The sequence below is a fragment of the Rhinoderma darwinii genome, chromosome 1 (genome assembly GCF_050947455.1).
Source record: "Rhinoderma darwinii isolate aRhiDar2 chromosome 1, aRhiDar2.hap1, whole genome shotgun sequence".
Taxonomy (NCBI): Eukaryota; Metazoa; Chordata; class Amphibia; order Anura; family Rhinodermatidae; genus Rhinoderma; species Rhinoderma darwinii.
This window is the reverse complement of record NC_134687.1, coordinates 660805695-660826453: the sequence shown is the minus strand read 5'-3', so window position 1 is coordinate 660826453 and position 20759 is coordinate 660805695. Positions and strand designations below refer to the sequence as shown.

Below are 20759 nucleotides of genomic sequence, written 5' to 3'. Positions count from 1 at the left end.
AATAATCTGCAGGATATATCACTCTGTATCTGTCAGGAGGTAGAAGAGATCTCTAGAGAGGTCAGTGGTGTAATAATCTGCAGCATATATCACTATGTATCTGTCAGGAGGTAGAGGAGCAATGTTCTGCAGATCTGTAGAGAGGTCATAGGTGTAATACTCTGCAGAATATATCACTATGAATCTGTCAGGAGGTAGAGGAGCAATGTTCTGCAGATCTGTAGAGAGGTCATAGGTGTAATACTCTGCAGAATATATCACTATGAATCTGTCAGGAGGTAGATCAGCAATGTTCTGCAGATCTGTAGCGAGATCAGTGGTGTAATAATCTGCAGGATATATCACTATGTATCTGTCCGGAGGTAAAGGAGCAATGTTCTGCAGATCTGTAGAGAGATCAGTGGTGTAATAATCTGCAGGATATATCACTCTGTATCTGTCAGGAGGTAGAAGAGATCTCTAGAGAGGTCAGCGGTGTAATAATCTGCAGGATATATCACTATGTATCTGTCAGGAGGTAGAGGAGCAATGTTCTGCAGATCTGTAGAGAGGTCAGTAGTGTAATAATCTGCAGAATATATCACGATCTTTCAGGAGGTAGAGAAGCAATGTTCTGCAGACCTCTACAGAGGTAAGTGGCGTAATAATCTGCAGAACATATCACTATGTATCTGTCAGGAGGTAGAGGAGCAACCTGGGCTTCCATACCACCTCAGCATTGCCACAGACTGATCGCCTCCATGCCACGCCGCATTGATAACACCTCAGCCGTGCCACAGACTGATCGCCTCCATGCCACGCCGCATTGATAACACCTCAGCAGTGCCACAGCATGTTTGCCTCCATGCCATTGATGCAGTAATTCATGCAAAAGAAGCACCGACCACGTATTGAGGGCAGATACTGGACATATCTTTTAGTAGGACAACATTTCGGTATTAAAAATCATTTTTTGAAATTGGGCTTATATGATATTCTAATTTTCTGAGTGACTTAAATTTTGGGTTTTCATGAACTGTTCCCATAATCATCAACATTAAAAGAAAAAAATGCTGGAAATAGATCCCTCTGTGTGTAATGAATCTATAGAATATATGAGACACTTTTGAATTGAATTACTGAAATCAATTAACTTTTGATGATATTCTAATTCATTGAGAAGGGCTAGTACATATACTGAGCTTCGTTCTGGTACTGTATATATGTACTGAGCTTTGTTCTGGTACTGTATATATGTACTGAGCTTTGTTCTGGTACTGTATTTATGTACGGAGCTTGGTTCTGGTGTTGTATTTATATACTGAGCTTGGTTCTGGTGTTGTATTTATGTACTGGGCTTTGTTCTGGTTCTGTATATAAGTTCCTAATTTTGTTCTGATGCTGTATTTATGTACTGCGCACGCTGCACTGTCCTCCACTCTTCTCATGTGCACGGCCTAACTAAATGGGCTCAGCACGCTTAGGATATTGAATATGTGCATATAGGCCTATATGTAATGCGTGAGTTTAATATAATTAACGACGGTAGGTAGGTAGGTACGTAGTTATATGTACACTTATGTAATTATATACATAGTGTGGCAATCCACACTAAAGCATTCTGGACAGGGAATTTCTTTATTTAGAGTCCACTTTAATGTAGGGGGTATCTGGAATATTGTAATTGGTTTATTTTATTATTAGAATCATTTTCAATGGCGCAATACACTGCAAAACACCGTGAACCCCCCCCCTCCCGCGGCGCGTATGTATATTGTCTGCAAAACAGGGAACCTCTTGTTAAAAATTGGAATGCCACCCCTGCCCACAACTATCAGACATTTCTGCCATATCCTGGGGAGAAATGTCCGTGTTGGGAATACCCCTTTATTTCATGTGGTGACGGCTCTGAGAAGATGTTTCTCTCAATGATGAATAAGTGAGGTTCTGTATGTCACACATGATGTTGTCCCCTGTACGATCTCCATCTTCTCCTTTCTTCATAAAGACGTCTGCAGTACTAGATCCTCCAGTTTTCTCATCTTCTCCTCCACAACGTTCCTTCTCCTGAATGACCCACCAAGGATGGACAAGGACAGGAATGAGATGAGCAGAAGAATATTAGACTTCACCTTGGAGATCATCTACCTGTTGAGCGGAGAGGTAAACTTTTCTACATTATAGAACAAGTCACACATAGGGAAGGGACAATACATAATAGGAAGAATCCAGTGTCCTGTATAACAGCGTCCAGACCTTCCAAGTGACGTCAAGAAGCCACCAGCAGAAAATCTGAAGATCAGCCACCAATATGGTCAGTTATGTGTCATGTCACCAATGCAGCAATAGTAATGTTGTAGAGCAATGAGAATGACCAGGAACCAGGAGGATCAGGATGACCTCTATATAGAAACATAGAAGATGACGGCAGGAGGAGAGCACATGGTCCATCTAATCCCCCCCAATGTTATTTCCTTTTTAGTTTTTGCCTCGTTCTATTTTCTCAATGTCTTTTTTTAGGTGAGGTCTCCAGTATTACAGATGTGGGGTCACTAGAGCTCTATACAGCGGGGTCACAATCTCCCTCTCTCTACTGAGGGGGGAATACTGTGTTCAGTTCTCTAAGTGTCTCTCTCCATACACAGGAGTACACAATAGTGAAGAAGACATCGGGTGACTGTACGACTCCCATCATCCATGAGTCAGGAGGATGGAGCAGTAGTCAGAGCCCCATCACAGATCCTCCCCCTCACTCCCGGATACATGAGAAAAAGATCTTAGAACTGATCTACAAGATGACTGAGCTGCTGACTGGAGAGGTGACACTGCTGGGAATGCTGGGAAATTCTACAGTAACAGCACTGGAGGTGTCTGGGTGATGACTGTATCATTGTGTGTGTCAGGTTCCTATAAGGTGTCAGGATGTCACTGTCTATTTCTCCATGGAGGAGTGGGAGTATCTAGAAGGACACAAGGATCTGTACATGGAGCACTACCGGCCGCGCACATCACAAGGTAAGAAGAGACGGATAGATATATATTGGCATTACTGTGGGCACAGGCTGGAACTGGCGGCCATGTTGAAGTCGTAATACCGTCATCCCGTTAGATCCCTACGTTTCGTGCTGCTGGCTGCTCATATCTCTGTATTAGTGGTAACATTACATTGAACAGCGCTGGCAGTCGTTCTGGATACGGGAACCATGAAGATGAGCAGGACGCGCTGTCTCCTAATGCAGAGTTATGGGCAGCCGGCAGCGCGGACTATGGGCAGTCTGTGCTGTAGTTAGAAGTAAACCTGATAATACAAGTAATTTAGAAAGACGATTATTGTCACACTCCGGCAGTATAATAGTTTTCTATATAATGTCAGTATAACCGGAGGTTCTCTTTAATATTACAAGTTATGGGTGCTAGATTCTGGAGACGGGACGGTGATCCAGGGATTTATTGTGATTTCCAGATTTTGGGTCAGGGGAGGAATTTTCACCTAATGAGACAATTGTCATCCACCTCATGGGGGGTTTTGTCTTCCTCTGGATCAACACGGTCGGATTATAGGTTGCACTTGATGGACTTGTGACTTTTTTCATCCTTAGTAACTGTAACACAATGTATGGAGCAAAATTTACCACTAATATAAAGTACAATGTGTTCTGAAAAAACAATCTCACAATGACTTGGATAAAACAAAAAAATCTTAATCCCACTTGTGCTATGTACACCTTCTGTAGGTCATTATTATTTTTTTTTATTTCATTGAATATTTGATTTTGGTTTTTCCATTTGACTTTAGTTAAAGAAATTAAAATATTTTCACAATACAGCTGTTATGTCTCCTCTAGACACAGGAGCGGAATCATTCATTATCAGATGAATCTGAAAGTGAAGTGAACTGACGACTCGGCTGAGAGCGGTTCCTGTGTATCCATGTTCATCACCTTTGATGTGATCGATATTATTGTGATCCTGCATGTTAGAGACACAGGACCCGCTCTCAGCCGAGTCGTCAGTTCACTTCACTTACGGATTCGGCTGATAGCGAATGTTCCAGCTCCTGTGTATAGAAAAGACATAACAGCTGCATCGTGAAAACAAAAATAAAAACTTTTAATAAAAGTCAATCCAAAAAAAACCGCCGATATATATATTTATTGTGTTTTAATTTTTTTTTTAAATGAAAGAAAATGATTGGCTACAGAGGTGTAAGAATTGTTAAGGTGTCACCTGCTTATTATCCTCTTAAAGGCGGTGTAGAAAATAATAAGCGGGTGACACCTTAGAAAATTTTTTGGGTTGCAGGGAACTCTCAAAGTAGAGGCATCCTGTGTCCCCCCACTTTCATGTGTATCCATGTCGACAGAACGTAGATACAGTTAAATACTATGGTGGAGCAGGGAGCCGTTGGCGTCCCGCCGTTTGCTTTGGTAAGCCACAGTCTACTTTAGGCCTGTGACGTACAAGGTGGAGGAACATCGACACAGGTAGTGAGGACCTCAACATTGTAATCTCAGCTTTGATCAGTAAACATAGAAGTGTAGAGAGAAGTGTCTGATATATAGACAGATATACAGTAGTCATGTATTCAGTCACTGTGTGTTTCCTACAGATGGATCCAGTAGGAGAAATCCACCAGAGGGATGTCCCAGTCCTCTGTATTCCCAGGACTGTCCAGAGGAAAATCACAATGTCCCAGAGAATCATCAGGTAGATGAAGCTGAGCCCTATACCACATCTATATAGGGGGGTGTGGAGCTTTATGGTCCTGCGGTCATAGATGGGGTCAAAGATTTTGGTGGTTTCTTATGTTGATCTGTTAGATTCTTCGCACTCTCTGCTGTATTGTACTGAACTGTTACATATGTGAAATCAGGGGGAAGATCTGACTAATAATAAAGCGGAGGATGAAGCAGAAGAAGAGCGGGTGAGGGGCGATCAACCATGTAAGAGTGAAGTGGAGGAGGAAATTCCAGGAGGTGTTACCACAGGTCAGTAATAATGAATTTAGAAAGTGAATTGGGAGGTTTTTTAAAGTGAGGTTCCTCCTTAGTTCTACATTACAGTAAGGGTATGTGCACACGATGAGAGGCATTTACGTGTGAAAAGACAGACTGTTAACAGCTGCCTCGTTTCACACGTAAATGCTCCTCGCATTTTGCGATCCGTCTGAGACTCTCGTAAATCTTGAGCTGTGCTTCATTGAGTTCAATGAAGAACAGCTCAAATTACGTGCCAAAGAAGTGCCCTGCACTTCTTTGCCGAGGCAGTCCATTTACACGTTGTCGTTTGACAGCTGTCAAACGACGACGTGTAAATTACAGGTCGTCTGCACAATACGTCGGCAAACCCATTCAAATGAATGGGCAGATGTTTGCCGACGTATTGTAGCCCTATTTTCAGGCGTAAAACGAGACATAATATGCCTCGTTTACGCCTGAAAATAGGTCGTGTGAACCCAGCCTTACACGTCAGACAATGTGTTATACATAGTGCAGGACTTGAGGGAGCTGTGACTGCACATAGAAGTTCTCTACAAGGTACTCTATGAATCCGGTCATGCACTAGGCTTAGTATCAGATTTTGGGGGGCACCCGCTGCGATTAACAGCCGGGATCTGAGAAAACTCAGTTTAACCACTTGATCACCGAGACCAATGCTGATAGGCGGTTCTCGTTGATATTTCAGTGTTGTTTTTTGTGGCGTTTTTCCTGGCTTTTTTGTGTTTTTTTTGAGGCAGACGTTACATGACAGTTTATAGTAAAATATAAAATGCACGGCACACAATTGTTGTTTTTATCTTCTTCCCTTTTGGTGCACCTTTTGCCTCTGTGGTATTATTTTCAAAACGCAGCACGCTTCTCTATAGAACCTGAAAAAGATGTTACAAATGTATGATTACAAAAAACTTCAGATGAGTCGCTGGTAAAACATGCATGAAATTCATGCCATTTTTTTACAACTCAAGAATTGACACGCAGCAAATTTGTTGCAGAAATTTCTGCGACTTTTTCCATTCATCTGTTTGAGGTTTGCAGAAATTCATGCACAAAACTTTTCTATTTACGAGTTTCATCTGCAGAAGTTTCTGTAACAAATCTGCCGCGTGTGAATTTACTATAAATGTCAGTACATTGTGGAGGAACTACATACCGCCAATCACTTACATTGCGGGAAAGGGTTAAACATTATTTTGTTATAAACGAAAAAAACTAATTTTGGTACTTTTTAAATTTATTTTGTTTATATTTAATATGAGGCTTGGACAAGAATTGAGGAATTATTAGAAAACACACAAGGTCCCCATGACAACTCTGCTCATAAGGGGCTTTGTTTTTTTTTTCCTATTTGGGGGTAATCTAATCTTCCAGATCCATGATTATTAGGAAGCTCGTATTTCACATGTATTTATTGTACATACAAAGAAGTTTGTGATGATCACCTTACTTTTTAAATTTATTTGGTTTATATTTAATATGAGGCTGGAACAAGAATTGAGGAATTATTAGAAAACACACAAGGTCCCCATGACAACTCTGCACACGAGCCATAAGGGGAGATGTTTTTTCCTATTTGGGGGTAATCTAATCTTCCAGATCCATGACTATTAGGAAGCTCGTATTTCACATGTAATTATTGTACATACAAAGATGTTTCAGTGATGATCTCCTGCACTCAGAGGCCACTTCACTAGCTCCACCTTATTAGTACTTGATAGGATCCTCTTTCCCCTTAGAACAGCCTGAATTCTTAGTGGAATGATATAACCATGTACTGGAAATCTTTATTACAGATTATAATTAATGACCTCACTCTGTCTATTCCACTACATCCTAAAGATGTTTTATAATACTGAGATCCGGTGACTGTGCAGCCATTAGGATATACAGACCTCATTGTCATGTCCGTGAATTCAGCCGGAGATGTGTGCTTTGTGTCATGACGCATAATCTGTGGCCGAGATTAGATTGTCAATGACAATATTAGGCTCTTGTAATAAAGTGATTCCCAATTCATGTTAAAGAGTCAAATGTGTTGGCAGAGGAGAGGTGGGGTTGCCAGACAAGGTTATGGTTATTTAAATGTTTTTTTTTTTTTTTTTTCAAGTTCAGGTAAATGTAATAAAAGTGGTGACTGGGTGTAGGCCAGAATCCCGGACTTTATCATTGAAAGATTTTAAGGCACACCTAAGTTTTTATCTAAAAGTTCAAAATAGTCCCGTTCCTCAGTCCCCAACGATGGTATGACTTTCCGCGCACATTTTAGAGCTTTGAGGATTGTTGCAAATAAAAGCAAAACTGTACGAATTTGAAGTGTTTTTTTGTGAAGTCATGACATAATGCAAGGATTTCCTGCGATTCTCCGCAAAAGACAAATTTTTAGCATGACGTGAGAACCCTGTGCATGTAGCTTTTTAGTTATTAGCAAACCGAGCAATAGCCTTAAATATAGCAGTGGTTCTAGTGACTGATAGATCAAACCAAAGAAGAAAAAGAGGTCACGACCATGTAATTGAAAAGATACAAACAATCCTTTATTAATGTCACTTAGACACATACAATAAGACAAAATTAGACAGGATAAAATAACATAACCCTCGCAAGATAAAAGATGGAACCAGAACAGTGAAGCAGCAGAACACCCAGAAAGAAACCCGGTCAAAGGATCTCCCAAAATGCTAGAGTGCATTCATAATAAGTTTTTAAACAGGTGAAAGTTATAGCACATTTGCAAAGATTGGTATATAAGCATACATGAATGTAAGTACAATCGAACAATCCAGTTTAAGCAACAATATACCTACACCTGCGAAGTACGGGAATAGCTGGGAGATCAAGACGGGGTCAGCAGCGTAATATGTCATATATTTGTCTACTTTGTGGTTTGAAAAATATAAAAATCACAAAATCCATTTTTAATCCTTACAGAAGATGCCAAAAAGAACTCTGAGGGAAACTTGATGTTTTCGATAAATTCTGAAGTAGAAGATGAAGATATCATGCAGCAGTCTTCAGGAAAAAACCTGATTACCATTAATGTACATCCAGGACCTCACAGTAAAGATCTATCGTATAATTCCCCTAATCATGAGGAACCTTCTCCTGACCAATCACAGATTGTTACCATAAAAACAGCTCAGAAAGGGGGTAAAAGGTTTCAATGTGGTAAACAGGTCACAAAAATCTCAGGTCTTTTTAAACACCGGAGAATTCACACAGTCGATAAGCCGTATTCATGTTCAGAATGTGGGAAATGTTTTACATATAAATCACATGTTGTTATACATGAAAGAAGTCACACAGGGGAGAAGCCGTATTCATGTTCAGAATGTGAGAAATGTTTTACACATAAATCAAGTCTTACTACACATAAGAGAAGTCACACAGGAGAGAAGCCGTATTCATGTTCAGAATGTGGGAAATGTTTTACAGAAAAATCACATCTTGTTAAACACAAGAGAATTCACACAGGAGAGAAGTTGTATTCATGTTCAGAATGTGGGAAATGTTTTAAAGCTAAATCACATCTTGTTATACATGAGAGAAGACACACAGGAGACAAGCCATATTCATGTTCAGAATGTGGAAAATGTTTTACAGTTAAATCAAGTCTTGTTGCACATGGGAGAATTCACACAGGAGAGAAGCTGTATTCATGTTCAGAATGTGGGAAATGTTTTACATATAAATCACATCTTGTTACACATGAGAGAATTCACACAGGAGAGAAGCCGTATTCGTGTTTAGAATGTGGGAAATGTTTTACAGATAAATCACATCTTGTTACACATGAGAGAATTCACACAGGAGAGAATCCGTATTCATGTTCAGAATGTGGGAAATGTTTTACAGATAAATCACGTCTTGTTGTACATAAGAGAATTCACACAGGAGAGAAGCCGTATTCATGTTCAGAATGTGGGAAATGCTTTACAGATAAATCAGGTCTTGTTAGACATGAGAGAAGTCACACAGGAGAGAAGCCATATTCATGTTCAGAATGTGGGAAATGTTTTACAGATAAATCAGGTCTTGTTACACATGAGAGAACTCACACAGGAGAGAAGCCGTATTCATGTTCAGAATGTGGGAAATGTTTTACAGATAAATCACATCTTGTTATACATGAGAGAAGTCACACAGGAGAGAAGCCGTTTTCATGTTCAGAATGTGGGAAATGTTTTACACAAAAATCACATCTTGTAACACATGAGAGAAGTCACACAGGAGAGAAGCCGTATTCATGTTCAGAATGTGGGAAATGTTTTACATATAAATCAGTTCTTGTTAGACATGAGAGAAGTCACACAGGAGAGAAGCCGTATTCATGTTCTGAATGTGGGAAATGTTTTACAGATAAATCACGTCTTGTTACACATGAGAGAATTCACACAGGACAGAAGCCGTATTCATGTCCAGAATGTGGGAAATGTTTTACCGTTAAATCACATCTTGTAACACATGAGAGAAGTCACACAGGAGAGAAGCCGTATTCATGTACAGAATGTGGGAAATGGTTTACAGATAAATCACATCTTGTTATACATGAGAGAAGTCACACAGGAGAGAAGCCGTATTCATGTTCAGAATGTGGGAAATGTTTTATACAAAAATCACATCTTGTTAGACATGAGACAATTCACACAGTAGAGAATCCATTTTCATGTTCAGAATGTGGTAAATTCTTTTCACGAAAATCCACTCTGGTTAGACATGAGAAAACTCACAGAGGGGAGAAGTCATTTTGATTTTGTATATATGGAAAATGTTTTACATGGAAATAAAATTTTGAAACTCACTCAAAAAATTGCATAAAAAACTGTATTCTTGTTTGGAATGTGGGAAAAGCTATAAGAGCAAAAAAAGATTTTTAACTCATCAGGTTATTCACAGACAATAACCCCTTGGCGACGCTGCCAATTATTGCCTTGTGAACACAGCCCCATTGCTTTAAAATCTGATGTGTCACTTTGAGATTAATTTAAACGTCCTTTAACCTCTCCCGATATCTGCCGCGTAGATACTGCAATGTTGGAAAAGCATTTCCACAAACCTTTGTACATGTATGACGGGGAGTCTGCACCATCACCAGTGGGGGTCAGCTGTACAGTCCTGGCCAAAAGTTTAGAGAGTGACACAAATTTTGTTTTTCACAAAATTTGCTGCTTCAGTTTTTATAGCGGTAAATTGCATTAACTCCAGATTGTTATGAAGAGGGATCAGATGAATTGTAATTAATTGCAAAGTCATTGATTGTCATGAAAATTAACTTAATCACAAAAGCCACCATTTCCACTGCATCTTCTCGTTAGCTCAGGAGAACGTGTTAACGAGGACAAGGCAGATGATATCACTCTGTCATGCTGATTGACTTATAGGAGAATATTGGTTGCTTTAAAACGGGGATGTTTTTTTTTACATGTCCCTTCTGCCCATTAAGGACAGTGGCGTGATGACGTAGGAACGTCTGCGCGGCTGTGCTCTCCCCGCGATTCTCTCTCTTCCATGCTGAACACTGCCGATGCCGTGCACTGCTAGCCTCCAGAGGCCACTGCTAAAGACCCTGGTGTGACCCCTAGAGTGTGTGGTAAAATTTAAGAACACCAATTGACCGCCCTGACGCCCTTTCCCTTCTTTAAATGTATGTGGTTCTGGTCTGCTGTGACACCACAGATATCTTGGCTGGCCTGCTGTGATACTGCCGCAACTGTGCTATTGTCTCTGTGCTGCTCCACCTGTGTTTCCCCACCTATGATGGTAGACCTGGCCTCCCTGTAGCTGGGGGATTAATCCATCTTAGGGGCTCTAGAGTGCCCTGAACTTTTCACTTGACCGCATTTGAGGAATAGGTTGCTAAACATAAAAGCAAGCCAGCAGATAAGCTATATATCTATATTTTATATATGCTAGCCTGCTCTCAGGAAACAGTTGGCTGAATACTTGTGATAAACCCTGGGAGAAATGTACATTGAATATGCAGGAAGGTTATTTTTCTGCGTGGTCCTTTAAGTGCTTAGTCTGCTGGGGTGCATCTGTGTCACCCTCTTCTCAGAGATTATGTCCTCCCCCCTACTCTCAAACAGCTGAGGGGTCTTCAGCAGAGGCGGGTAGTCGAGCTGGGCTGTCAATCAACTCTGTAGCTGTTTTGTCATCATGCTTAGAGAATAGTTGTATCCACATCTTTACTGCAACGAGAAACACAAAACATTAATAATTTCCAGGAAATTAATAGCATTAACATCAGTCCTGTCACTACCACTATGGGTTTCAGCAATCCAGAAAGCATATTGTTAAACCAAACACCAATAGATCCCATCCAGGAAAAGGGATTCCATCCCTCCTTCGATAGATCTCTAGCTCTTTTCTGCAATTCCTTTACTTTATTCATGTGCCACTATGGGGTCATGTGAGTCTTCAATCCAGGTGCAACATTCTTCACCTATAACAGCACAAGTTCCACCTTCTATTGCTAACAGATAAGCAAGAGCCATTCTATTGTGGAGGGCAACTTTCCTAACTTGGGCCAACTCTTCATTGAAAGCATGGATAGAACTGGAGGTCTCGTTAATTATCCCATCCATGATACTAGCATATTTGTTTAACTTATTCGCTAGTTGGATTCCCCAGCCTGTCCAAGAGGGGAACCACATCCAAGCTTTATCTGCTTTTGTAAACAACTCTCGTTTGTATCGTCTCCTTAGAATACATTTCATAAATGTCACCACTTGAGATGTTTGGACGTTGTCTGATGGCTGGAACAACTCTTCCTATAGTGCAATTTCCGTCGCTCCCATAGGAAGCCACGAATAGGCTCTGTTACCACAAATATAATATAGCCCTGATGTTCTCACCCTAGGAACTATTTTATCATGATTCCTCAACCAACTTTGAAACCATCTCATATTGTCATGCACTTCAGTCTTACAGTCCCATTCGTCATCATCTCCTTGGTCAGGACAGGTACACCTGGGGGCACAAGACGCTGTCCTAGTTGCACAACCAACTTTGGTTATTACAATTACCGTGTACCTCATCACATTTTACATCATACTTCATATTGAACAGTTTTGTGGCATTTTTACCATCAGTTTCTCCAACGTGTACCTTAGGTAAATTGACTTTGCGCCCTTTTATTCTGGCTATGTGATCAGCATACATAGGCCCTATGCACATAGTGGGTGTATTGAGTTGGCCAGCAATTTCTAAATATGTTCCTTGGTCTGAGAGAGCATTGTGAGCAGTGTGATTTACAGCTATTTCATCATCATAGCTATAGTCTGTGAGATTGAAGTCATTCATTGATACTGGTCACCAATTAAAGGGAATCCTTTTATGATTTGCTGGAACATGAGATCAGATCCAATAGTCAGTTGTGTTCAGCTGTTTGTTGATGTAGAGGTCAAATTAAGTTCTTCCACCGTTCTCCATTCACCTGTATACAATAGCTTAAGATACAAAAGAGCAGGCAGGACAGCAAATGCATTTTTGACATTTTCCTATAGTCAATCCTAATTTCTCTGAGTGGCCTCACCCTTTTTACACAGATCTGCGTCACCTGACCTGAAAGTTCACCTTTTTACAGTCAGAAGCTTGAATCCAGTTGTAACACCCATGGCCGTGGACCGTCAGGTTTACTCACCTCCTGACAGCCGCAGCCATGGATCAGTGAGCGCTGGCCCGCATCTCATCAGGAGATGCCAGCGCTCAATTACGCTTCACTCTGCTGTGTCCCGTAGGGTGCGCGCTCACCTGAATATGTTACTAAATTAGCCCATGATCCTGGACTATAAGAAGGGCCCTGCCCCTTCCTTCCTTGCCTGAGCATTGTTGTCGTTTTACCTATGTTCGTCTCTGCAAATGGTCCATTAAGTGTCTTCCAGTTCCCAGTGTTCCCGTTCCCGCTGCCTATATCCCATGTTATCCTGGCCCAAGTCTGTGGAGAGTTGGAGTCGTGTTGCGCTGAGTACTATGCCTATCTTGTTACACCACACCTGGTGTCTGCCTGCTGCCAAGGTCCTATCCGAGCCTATCCTGCTACTGTCTGAAGTTACCACAAGTACACCCATACGAACTATAGGCTTTGACTTATATCCCATTGGACAGCTGCCATACCGTCAAGGCAGTACTGCTCAGTGGGTCCACGCACCCTACGTGACACCAGTTGGGTCTCCCCTCTACTTTCACTGAGGTAGAAGTGGTCAGTAGTACTTGGTATGGGCCATCAAATCTGGGTTCCAGATGTTTTCTCATGTATCTTCTTATCACGACCCAATCTCCAGGTTGGAGGTGGTGAGTTCCAGTTTTGCCTTGTGGGTCTTGTAAAGAAGAAAAGACTAAGCCATTCAAATTAGTCAGCTGCTTATGGAGCTGGACAACATAGTCAGTTAGAGAAGCAGACTGTCCATGTTATTCCTGTGGAAAGAAAAGTCTTTAGGGCTTGTACCCAAGTAAGGTTTGTTTCCTCACAGATTTTAGCTATCTTGTTTTTTAAGACACCATTTGCTCTTTCAACATTTATGCAAATACCTGCCCCGTGAAATGTGTCCCACGGTCAGACTCTACGTCCCAGGTAGGCCATATATGCACACAATCTCCGATATCATTTTCTAAGCTGTCACTACAGCTGTGACCTTAGCAACAGGCCATGCTTCTACCCAAGAGGAGAAGATGTCTACACATACTAAGACATACTCATAAACACCACATTTAGGTAATTGAATGTAGTCTATCTGCAGTCTCTGGAATGGATAGTCAGGTTTTACAAGGTGTTTCATCTGTTCCAAAAACATACCAATAGGGAATTTAGATTGTGAGCCTCAATGGGGACAGTAAAAGTGGACCTCTGTACAGCGCAGCGTAATATGTTGGCGCTATATACAGTGAAGGAAATAAGTATTTGATCCCTTGCTGATTTTGTAAGTTTGCCCACTGTCAAAGACATGAACAGTCAAGAATTTTTAGGCTAGGTTAATTTTGCCAGTGAGAGATAGATTATATTTAAAAAAAAACTGAAAATCACATTGTCATAATTATATATATTTATTTGCATTGTGCACAGGGAAATAAGTATTTGATCCCCTACCAACCATTAAGAGTTCAGCCTCCTCCAGACCAGTTACACGCTCCAAATCAACTTGGTCCCTGCATTAAAGACAGCTGTCTTAAATGGTCACCTGTATAAAAGACTCCTGTCCACAGACTCAATTAATCAGTCTGACTCTAACCTCTACAACATGGGCAAGACCAAAGAGCTTTCTAAGGATGTCAGGGACAAGATCATAGACCTGCACAAGGCTGGAATGGGCTACAAAGCCATAAGTAAGACGCTGGGTGAGGAGACAACTGTTGGTGCAATAATAAGAAAATGGAAGACATACAAAATGACTGTCAATCGACATCGATCTGGGGCTCCATGCAAAATCTCACTTCGTGGGGTATCCTTGATCCTGAGGAAGGTGAGAGCTCAGCCGAAAACTACACGGGGGGAACTTGTTAATGATCTCAAGGCAGCTGGGTCCACAGTCACCAAGAAAACCATTGGTAACACATTACGCCGTAATGGATTAAAATCCTGCAGTGCCCGCAAGGTCACCCTGCTCAAGAAGGCACATGTACAGGCCCGTCTGAAGTTTGCAAATGAACATCTGGATGATTCTGAGAGTGATTGGGAGAAGGTGCTGTGCTCAGAGGAGACTAAAATTGAGCTCTTTGGCATTAACTCAACTCGCCGTGTTTGGAGGAAGAGAAATGCTGCCTATGACCCAGAGAACACCGTCCCCACTGTCAAGCAGGGAGGTGGAAACATTATGTTTTTGGGGTGTTTCTCTGCTAAGGGCACAGGACTACTTCACCGCATCAATGGGAGAATGGATGGAGCCATGAACCGTCAAATCCTGAGTGACAACCTCCTTCCCTCCACCAGGACATTAAAAATGGCTCGTGGCTGGGTCTTCCAGCACGACAATGACCAGAAACATACAGCCAAGGCTACAAAGGAGTGGCTCAAAAAGAAGCACATTAAGGTCATGGAGTGGCCTACCCAGTCTCCAGACCTTAATCCCATCGAAAACTTATGGAGGGAGCTGAAGATCTGAGTTGCCTAGCGACAGCCTTGAAATCTTAATGATTTACAGATGATCTGCAAAAAGGAGTGGGCCAAAATTCCATCTAACATGTGTGCAAACCTCATCATCAACTACAAAAAAAGTCTGACTGCTGTGCTTGCCAACAAGGGTTTTGCCACCAAGTATTAAGACTTGTTTGCCAAAAGGATCAAATACTTATTTCTCTGTGCACAATGCAAATAAATATATATAATTTTGACTATGTGATTTTCTTTTTTTTTAATATATATATAATCTATCTCTCACTGGTAACATTAACCTAGCCTAAAAATTCTAGACTGTTCATGTCTTTGACAGTGGGCAAACTTACAAAATCAGCAAGGGATCAAATACTTATTTCCTTCACTGTAAGTAACTGAAATAAATAATAAATAAATAATACCCTAGTCATTTTGCCTAGATTCTGCTTGGCAAAAATCATGCATTTCTTTCACCATTGTGTCGCAAATTGTTAGAAGCTGGGTGCAACCCAAACTTTACTTACAGTACCAACCATTCCTCCTTTGGAAACATGAGATAGAAGATGAGATATGTTTGTTAAAAACTAATATATAGCTGGAGGGGCACACAATCGACCATCCTCATGTTTCCAAACATCATTATCTGACTTACGACCTGTGTTCCTCCATTTACTGTGTGTCTGGAGACCTGCCTGCTTCTGCAAGGCTATGAGAGTGTCCATTGTCAGATTTTGTTCATCTTTTGGGTACTCTTTTACAATTAGAAGAGCAGCCTTTTTAGCCGCTTCATCTGCCCAGTTATTACCCATAGTGATAGGATCTTTCGCTCGCTGATGTGCCTGGCATTTGATAACAGCTATAGCTTGAGGTAGCTTTACCTTTTCCAGCAGCTCCTGTATGAGGTCTGCATGTTTCACAACCTTCCCACAAGAAGTTAAGAAACCTCTGTGCTCCAACAGAAAACCAAAATCATGCACAACTCCATAAGCATAAAGGGAGTCCGTATATATATTTACAGTCTTTCCCTCTGCCAGTTTACATGCCTTTATCAGGGCAACCAACTCTGCATTCTGGGCAGAATGTATGACAGGATCAAGGGTTACAGAGTATAAAACGGAGGTGCCTGGTGGTTAGGCCGTGAAGGACTACTTATACATTATTATATTTATCACTTTTCCTAATTCAATCTACAAATTAAACAAAGCTGTTCTACATTGTTATACAAAACAGCTATATGAACATTTTATGTTTGTGTCCATGGCCAGCCTTAGGATAGATACCGCCCTGTACGAAATTATCTTTCGGCTCCCCACGATAGAAAAAAATGCCCCATAAAAAAGTATAATGCCCCCTTAGTGCCCCACACACAGTATAATACCCCTTTAGTGAACCCCATTCGTATTTTTTATAATATTTAATACTATATTATAACTAGAGATGAGCGAACTTATGAAAAGTTCGGTTCGGCTGGTTCGCCGAATTTCATGAAAAAGTTCGATTCGGACCGAACTAGTTCTGACCGAACCTGTAATACAAGAAAGCCCCTAAAAATCGTGTATAACACTGTTTAAAAGCCCTAGAAGCCCTGTATAACACTCTTAGGTCACCCATGAGTGTATCTAAGTACTTTTGAGCTATCTTTAAGGCAAAGTTAGTGTTAAAGTTACGCCAACATGTATGGCTATAGGAAAACGGATTGGACACGGTGATAACTAACAGAAACCACTGCACTTGTGCATGTTGTATGCTTAATGCATTGTTAAAAAAGGCTTTTTTGGCGGCAGATGCCTGCCAGGGTTCATACATATAAGGTGGTAAAAGAAGAAGCAAAGGCTTTTGACAAGCCCTCAAAAAATTTACCCTTTATGGTGGCAGATGCCTGCCGGGATTCATCCATACATGGATGTAACAGCAACAAGCAATGGCTTTTCACAAGCCCTCCAAAAATGTACCCTTTTTATTGGCAGATGCCTGCCGGGGTTCATCCATACATGGATGTAAAAGCAACAAGCGATGGCTTTTGACAAGCCCTCTAGTCCTGCTTGTAGCAGACGGCAGTGGAGGTGTATTGGTGGTAGTAGAGGTAGCCAACGGACAGCAAGGGTGGTAGTGGTAGTAGTAGTTGTAGCAGCAGCACATTAAAAGACACTGGACAGTCACAGGACAAAGCCCTGTGGTGGGGCAGGCCTGCTTGTAGCAGACGGCAGTGGAGGTGTATTGGTGGTAGTAGAGGTAGCCAACGGACAGCAAGGGTGGTGGTAGTAGTAGTAGCAGCACATTAAAAGACACTGGACAGTCACCGGACAAAGTCCTGTGGTGGGGCAGGCCTGCTTGTAGCAGATGGAAGTGGAGGTGTATAGGTGGTAGTAGAGGTAGCCAACGGACAACAAGGGTGGTAGTAGTAGTAGCAGCAAATTAAAAGACACTGGACAGTCAAAGGACAAAGCCCTGTGGTGGGGCAGGCCTGCTTGTAGCAGACGGTACTGGGGGTGGATTGATGGTGGTTGACTGGTAGTAGTGGTGGTGGTGGACTACTGATAGCACGGGTGGTGGTGGTAGTAGTAGCTGCATCAACAGCACAGCAGCACATTAAAAAAGAGTGGACAGGACAAAGCCCTGTGGTTGTTTTTCTGAGACTTGTCAGAGGTACTGCAGATGGTGCTGTGTATGAGGACCGGCGTCGGTTACTAGGCAGACCCAGACAACATGGAAGATCAATCCAAGGCTTCCTTTGGAACAAAACATGTGGAAAATAAACTGTGGCACAATTTTACAATCCCCAAGATAATAAGAGGACATTAAAAAAAGACTGTGATGGGGCAGACCTGCTTGTAGCAGACGGCAGTGGAGGTGTATTGGTGGTAGTAGAGGTAGCCAACGGACAGCAAGGGTGGTGGTAGTAGTAGTAGTAGTAGCAGCAGCACATTAAAAGAGACTGGACAGTCACAGGACAAAGCCCTGTGGTGGGGCAGGCCTCAGGCCTGCTTGTAGCAGACGGCAGTGGAGGGGTACTGGTGGTAGTAGAGCTAGCCAACGGACAGCAAGGGTGGTGGTAGTAGCAGTAGTAGCAGCAGCACATTAAAAGTGACTGGACAATAACAGGACAAAGCCCTGTGGTGGGGCAGGCCTCAGGCCTGCTTGTAGCAGACAGCAGTGGAGGTGTATTGGTGGTAGTAGAGGTAGCCAACGGACAGCAAGGTTGGTAGTAGTAGTAGCAGCACATTAAAAGACACTGGACTGTCACAGGACAAAACCCTGTGGTGGGGCAGGCCTCAGGCCTGCTTGTAGCAGATGGCAGTGGAGGTGTATTGGTGGTAATAGAGGTAGCCAACGGACAGCAAGGGTGGTGGTAGTAGTAGTAGTAGTAGCAGCAGCACATTAAAAGAGACTGGACAATCACAGGACAAAGCCCTGTGGTGGGGCAGCCCTGCTTGTAGCAGACGGCAGTGGAGGTGTATTGGTGGTAGTAGAGGTAGCCAACGGACAGCAAGGGTGGTAGTAGTAGTAGCAGCACAATAAAAGATACTGGACAGTCACAGGACAAAGCCCTGTGGTGGGGCAGGCCTCAGGCCTGCTTGTAGCAGATGGCAGTGGAGGTGTATTGGTGGTAATAGAGGTAGCCAACGGACAGCAAGGGTGGTGGTAGTAGTAGTTGTAGCAGCAGCACATTAAAAGAGACTGGACAGTCACAGGACAAAGCCCTGTGGTGGGGCAGGCCTGCTTGTAGCAGACGGCAGTGGATGTGTATTGGTGGTAGTAGAGGTAGCCAACGGACAGCAAGGGTGGTAGTAGTAGTAGCAGCACATTAAAAGACACTGGACAGTCACAGGACAAAGCCCTGTGGTGGGGAAGGCCTCAGGCCTGCATGTAGCAGACGGCAGTGGAGGTGTATTGGTGGTAGTAGAGGTAGCCAACGGACAGTAAGGGTGGTGGTAGTAGTAGTAGTAGTAGTAGTAGCAGCAGCAGCACATTAAAAGAGACTGGACAGTCACAGGACAAAGCCCTGTGGTGGGGCAGGCCTCAGGCCTGCTTGTAGCAGACGGCAGTGGAGGTGTATTGGTGGTAGTAGAGGTAGCCAACGGACAGCAAGGGTGGTGGGTAGTTGTAGTAGTAGTAGTAGTAGTAGTAGTAGTAGTAGCAGCACATTAAAAGAGACTGGACAGTCACAGGACAAAGCCCTGTGATGGGGCAGGCCTCAGGCCTGCTTGTAGCAGACGGCAGTGGAGGTGTATTGGTGGTAGTAGAGGTAGCCAACGGACAGCAAGGGTGGTAGTAGTAGTAGCAGCAGCACATTAAAAGACACTGGACAGTCACAGGACAAAGCCCTGTGGTGAGGCAGGCCTCAGGCCTGCTTGTAGCAGACGGCAGTGGAGGTGTATTGGTGGTAGTAGAAGTAGCCAACAGACAGCAAGGGTGGTAGTAGTAGTAGTAGTAGCAGCACCTTAAAACAGACTTGACAGTCACAGGACAAAGCCCTGTTGTGGGGCTGGCCTCAGGCCTGCTTGTAGCAGACGGCAGTGGAGGTGTATTTGTGGTAGTAGAGGTAGCCAACGGACAGCAAGGGTGGTGATAGTAGTAGTAGCAGCACATTAAAAGAAACTGGACAGTCACAGGACAAAGCCCTGTGATGGGGCTGGCCTCAGGCCTGCTTGTAGCAGACGGCAGTGGAGGTGTATTGGTGGTAGTAGAGGTAGCCAACGGACAGCAAGGGTGGTAGTAGTAGTAGTAGTAGCAGCACATTAAAAAAAGAGACTGGACGACAGTCACAGGACAAAGCCCTGTGGTGGGGCTGGCCTCAGGCCTGCTTGTAGCAGACGGCAGTGGAGGTGTATTGGTGGTAGTAGAGGTAGCCAACGGACAGCAAGGGTAGTGGTAGTAGTAGTAGCAGCACATTAAAAGAGACTGGACAGTCAAAGGACAAAGCCTTGTGGGGCTGGCCTCAGGCCTGCTTGTAGCAGACGGCAGTGGAGGTGTATTGGTGGTAGTAGAGGTAGCCAACGGACAGCAAGGGTGGTAGTAGTTGTAGCAGCACATTAAAAGACACTGGACAGTCACAGGACAAAGCCCTGTGGTGGGGCTGGCCTCAGGCCTGCTTGTAGCAGACGGCAGTGGAGGTGTATTGGTGGTAGTAGAGGTAGCCAACGGACAGCAAGGGTGGTGGTAGTAGTAGTAGCAGCACATTAAAAGAGACTGGACAGTCAAAGGACAAAGCCTTGTGGGGCTGGCCTCATGCCTGCTTGTAGCAGACGGCAGTGGAGGTGTATTGGTGGTAGTAGAGGTAGCCAACGGACAGCAAGGGTGGTAGTAGTAGTAGCAGCACATTAAAAGACACTGGACAGTCACAGGACAAAGCCCTGTGGTGGGGCAGGCCTCAGGCCTGCTTGTAGCAGACGGCAGTGGAGGTGTATTGGTGGTAGTAGAGGTAGCCAACGGACAGCAAGGGTGGTGGTAGTAGTAGTAGTAGCAGCACATTAAAAGAGACTGGACAGTCACAGGACAAAGCCCTGTGGTGGGGCAGGCCTGCTTGTAGCAGACGGCACTGGGGGTGGATTGGTGGTAGAAGTAGTAGCAGCACCAACAGCGGCACATTAAAAAAAGAGTGGACAGGACAGAATCCCGTAGTAGCAGGCGGCAGTAGCAGGCGTTAGCGGCAGCAGCCATGTCAGATCTAATCAGTGGCATCAGGCACAGGGGTTTTA

The 20759-nt window shown here is 43.1% G+C and overlaps 1 protein-coding gene across 1 annotated transcript; it reads left to right on the top strand.

The window, feature by feature from the left end:
- Positions 1-1949: 1949 nt before the first annotated feature.
- LOC142664464 (uncharacterized) lies at positions 1950-9724 on the top strand. The gene is made up of 6 exons (XM_075843540.1): positions 1950-2142; positions 2625-2798; positions 2883-2994; positions 4589-4686; positions 4853-4967; positions 7905-9724. Exons 1-6 carry the CDS (start codon positions 2065-2067, stop codon positions 9722-9724), a joined length of 2397 nt encoding a protein of 798 aa, XP_075699655.1. The 5' UTR covers positions 1950-2064.
- Positions 9725-20759: the final 11035 nt, after the last annotated feature.

What these genes read in the sequence shown, in the direction of transcription:
- LOC142664464 (XM_075843540.1), top strand. Translation starts at nt 2,065, where the DNA reads ATGGACAAGGACAGGAATGAGATGAGCAGAAGAATATTAGACTTCACC. An exon ending in CTGAGCTGCTGACTGGAGAG is followed by an intron (nt 2,799 to 2,882) that starts GTGACACTGCTG and finishes TGTGTGTGTCAG; the next exon opens with GTTCCTATAAGGTGTCAGGA. An exon ending in TCCAGGAGGTGTTACCACAG is followed by an intron (nt 4,968 to 7,904) that starts GTCAGTAATAAT and finishes TAATCCTTACAG; the next exon opens with AAGATGCCAAAAAGAACTCT.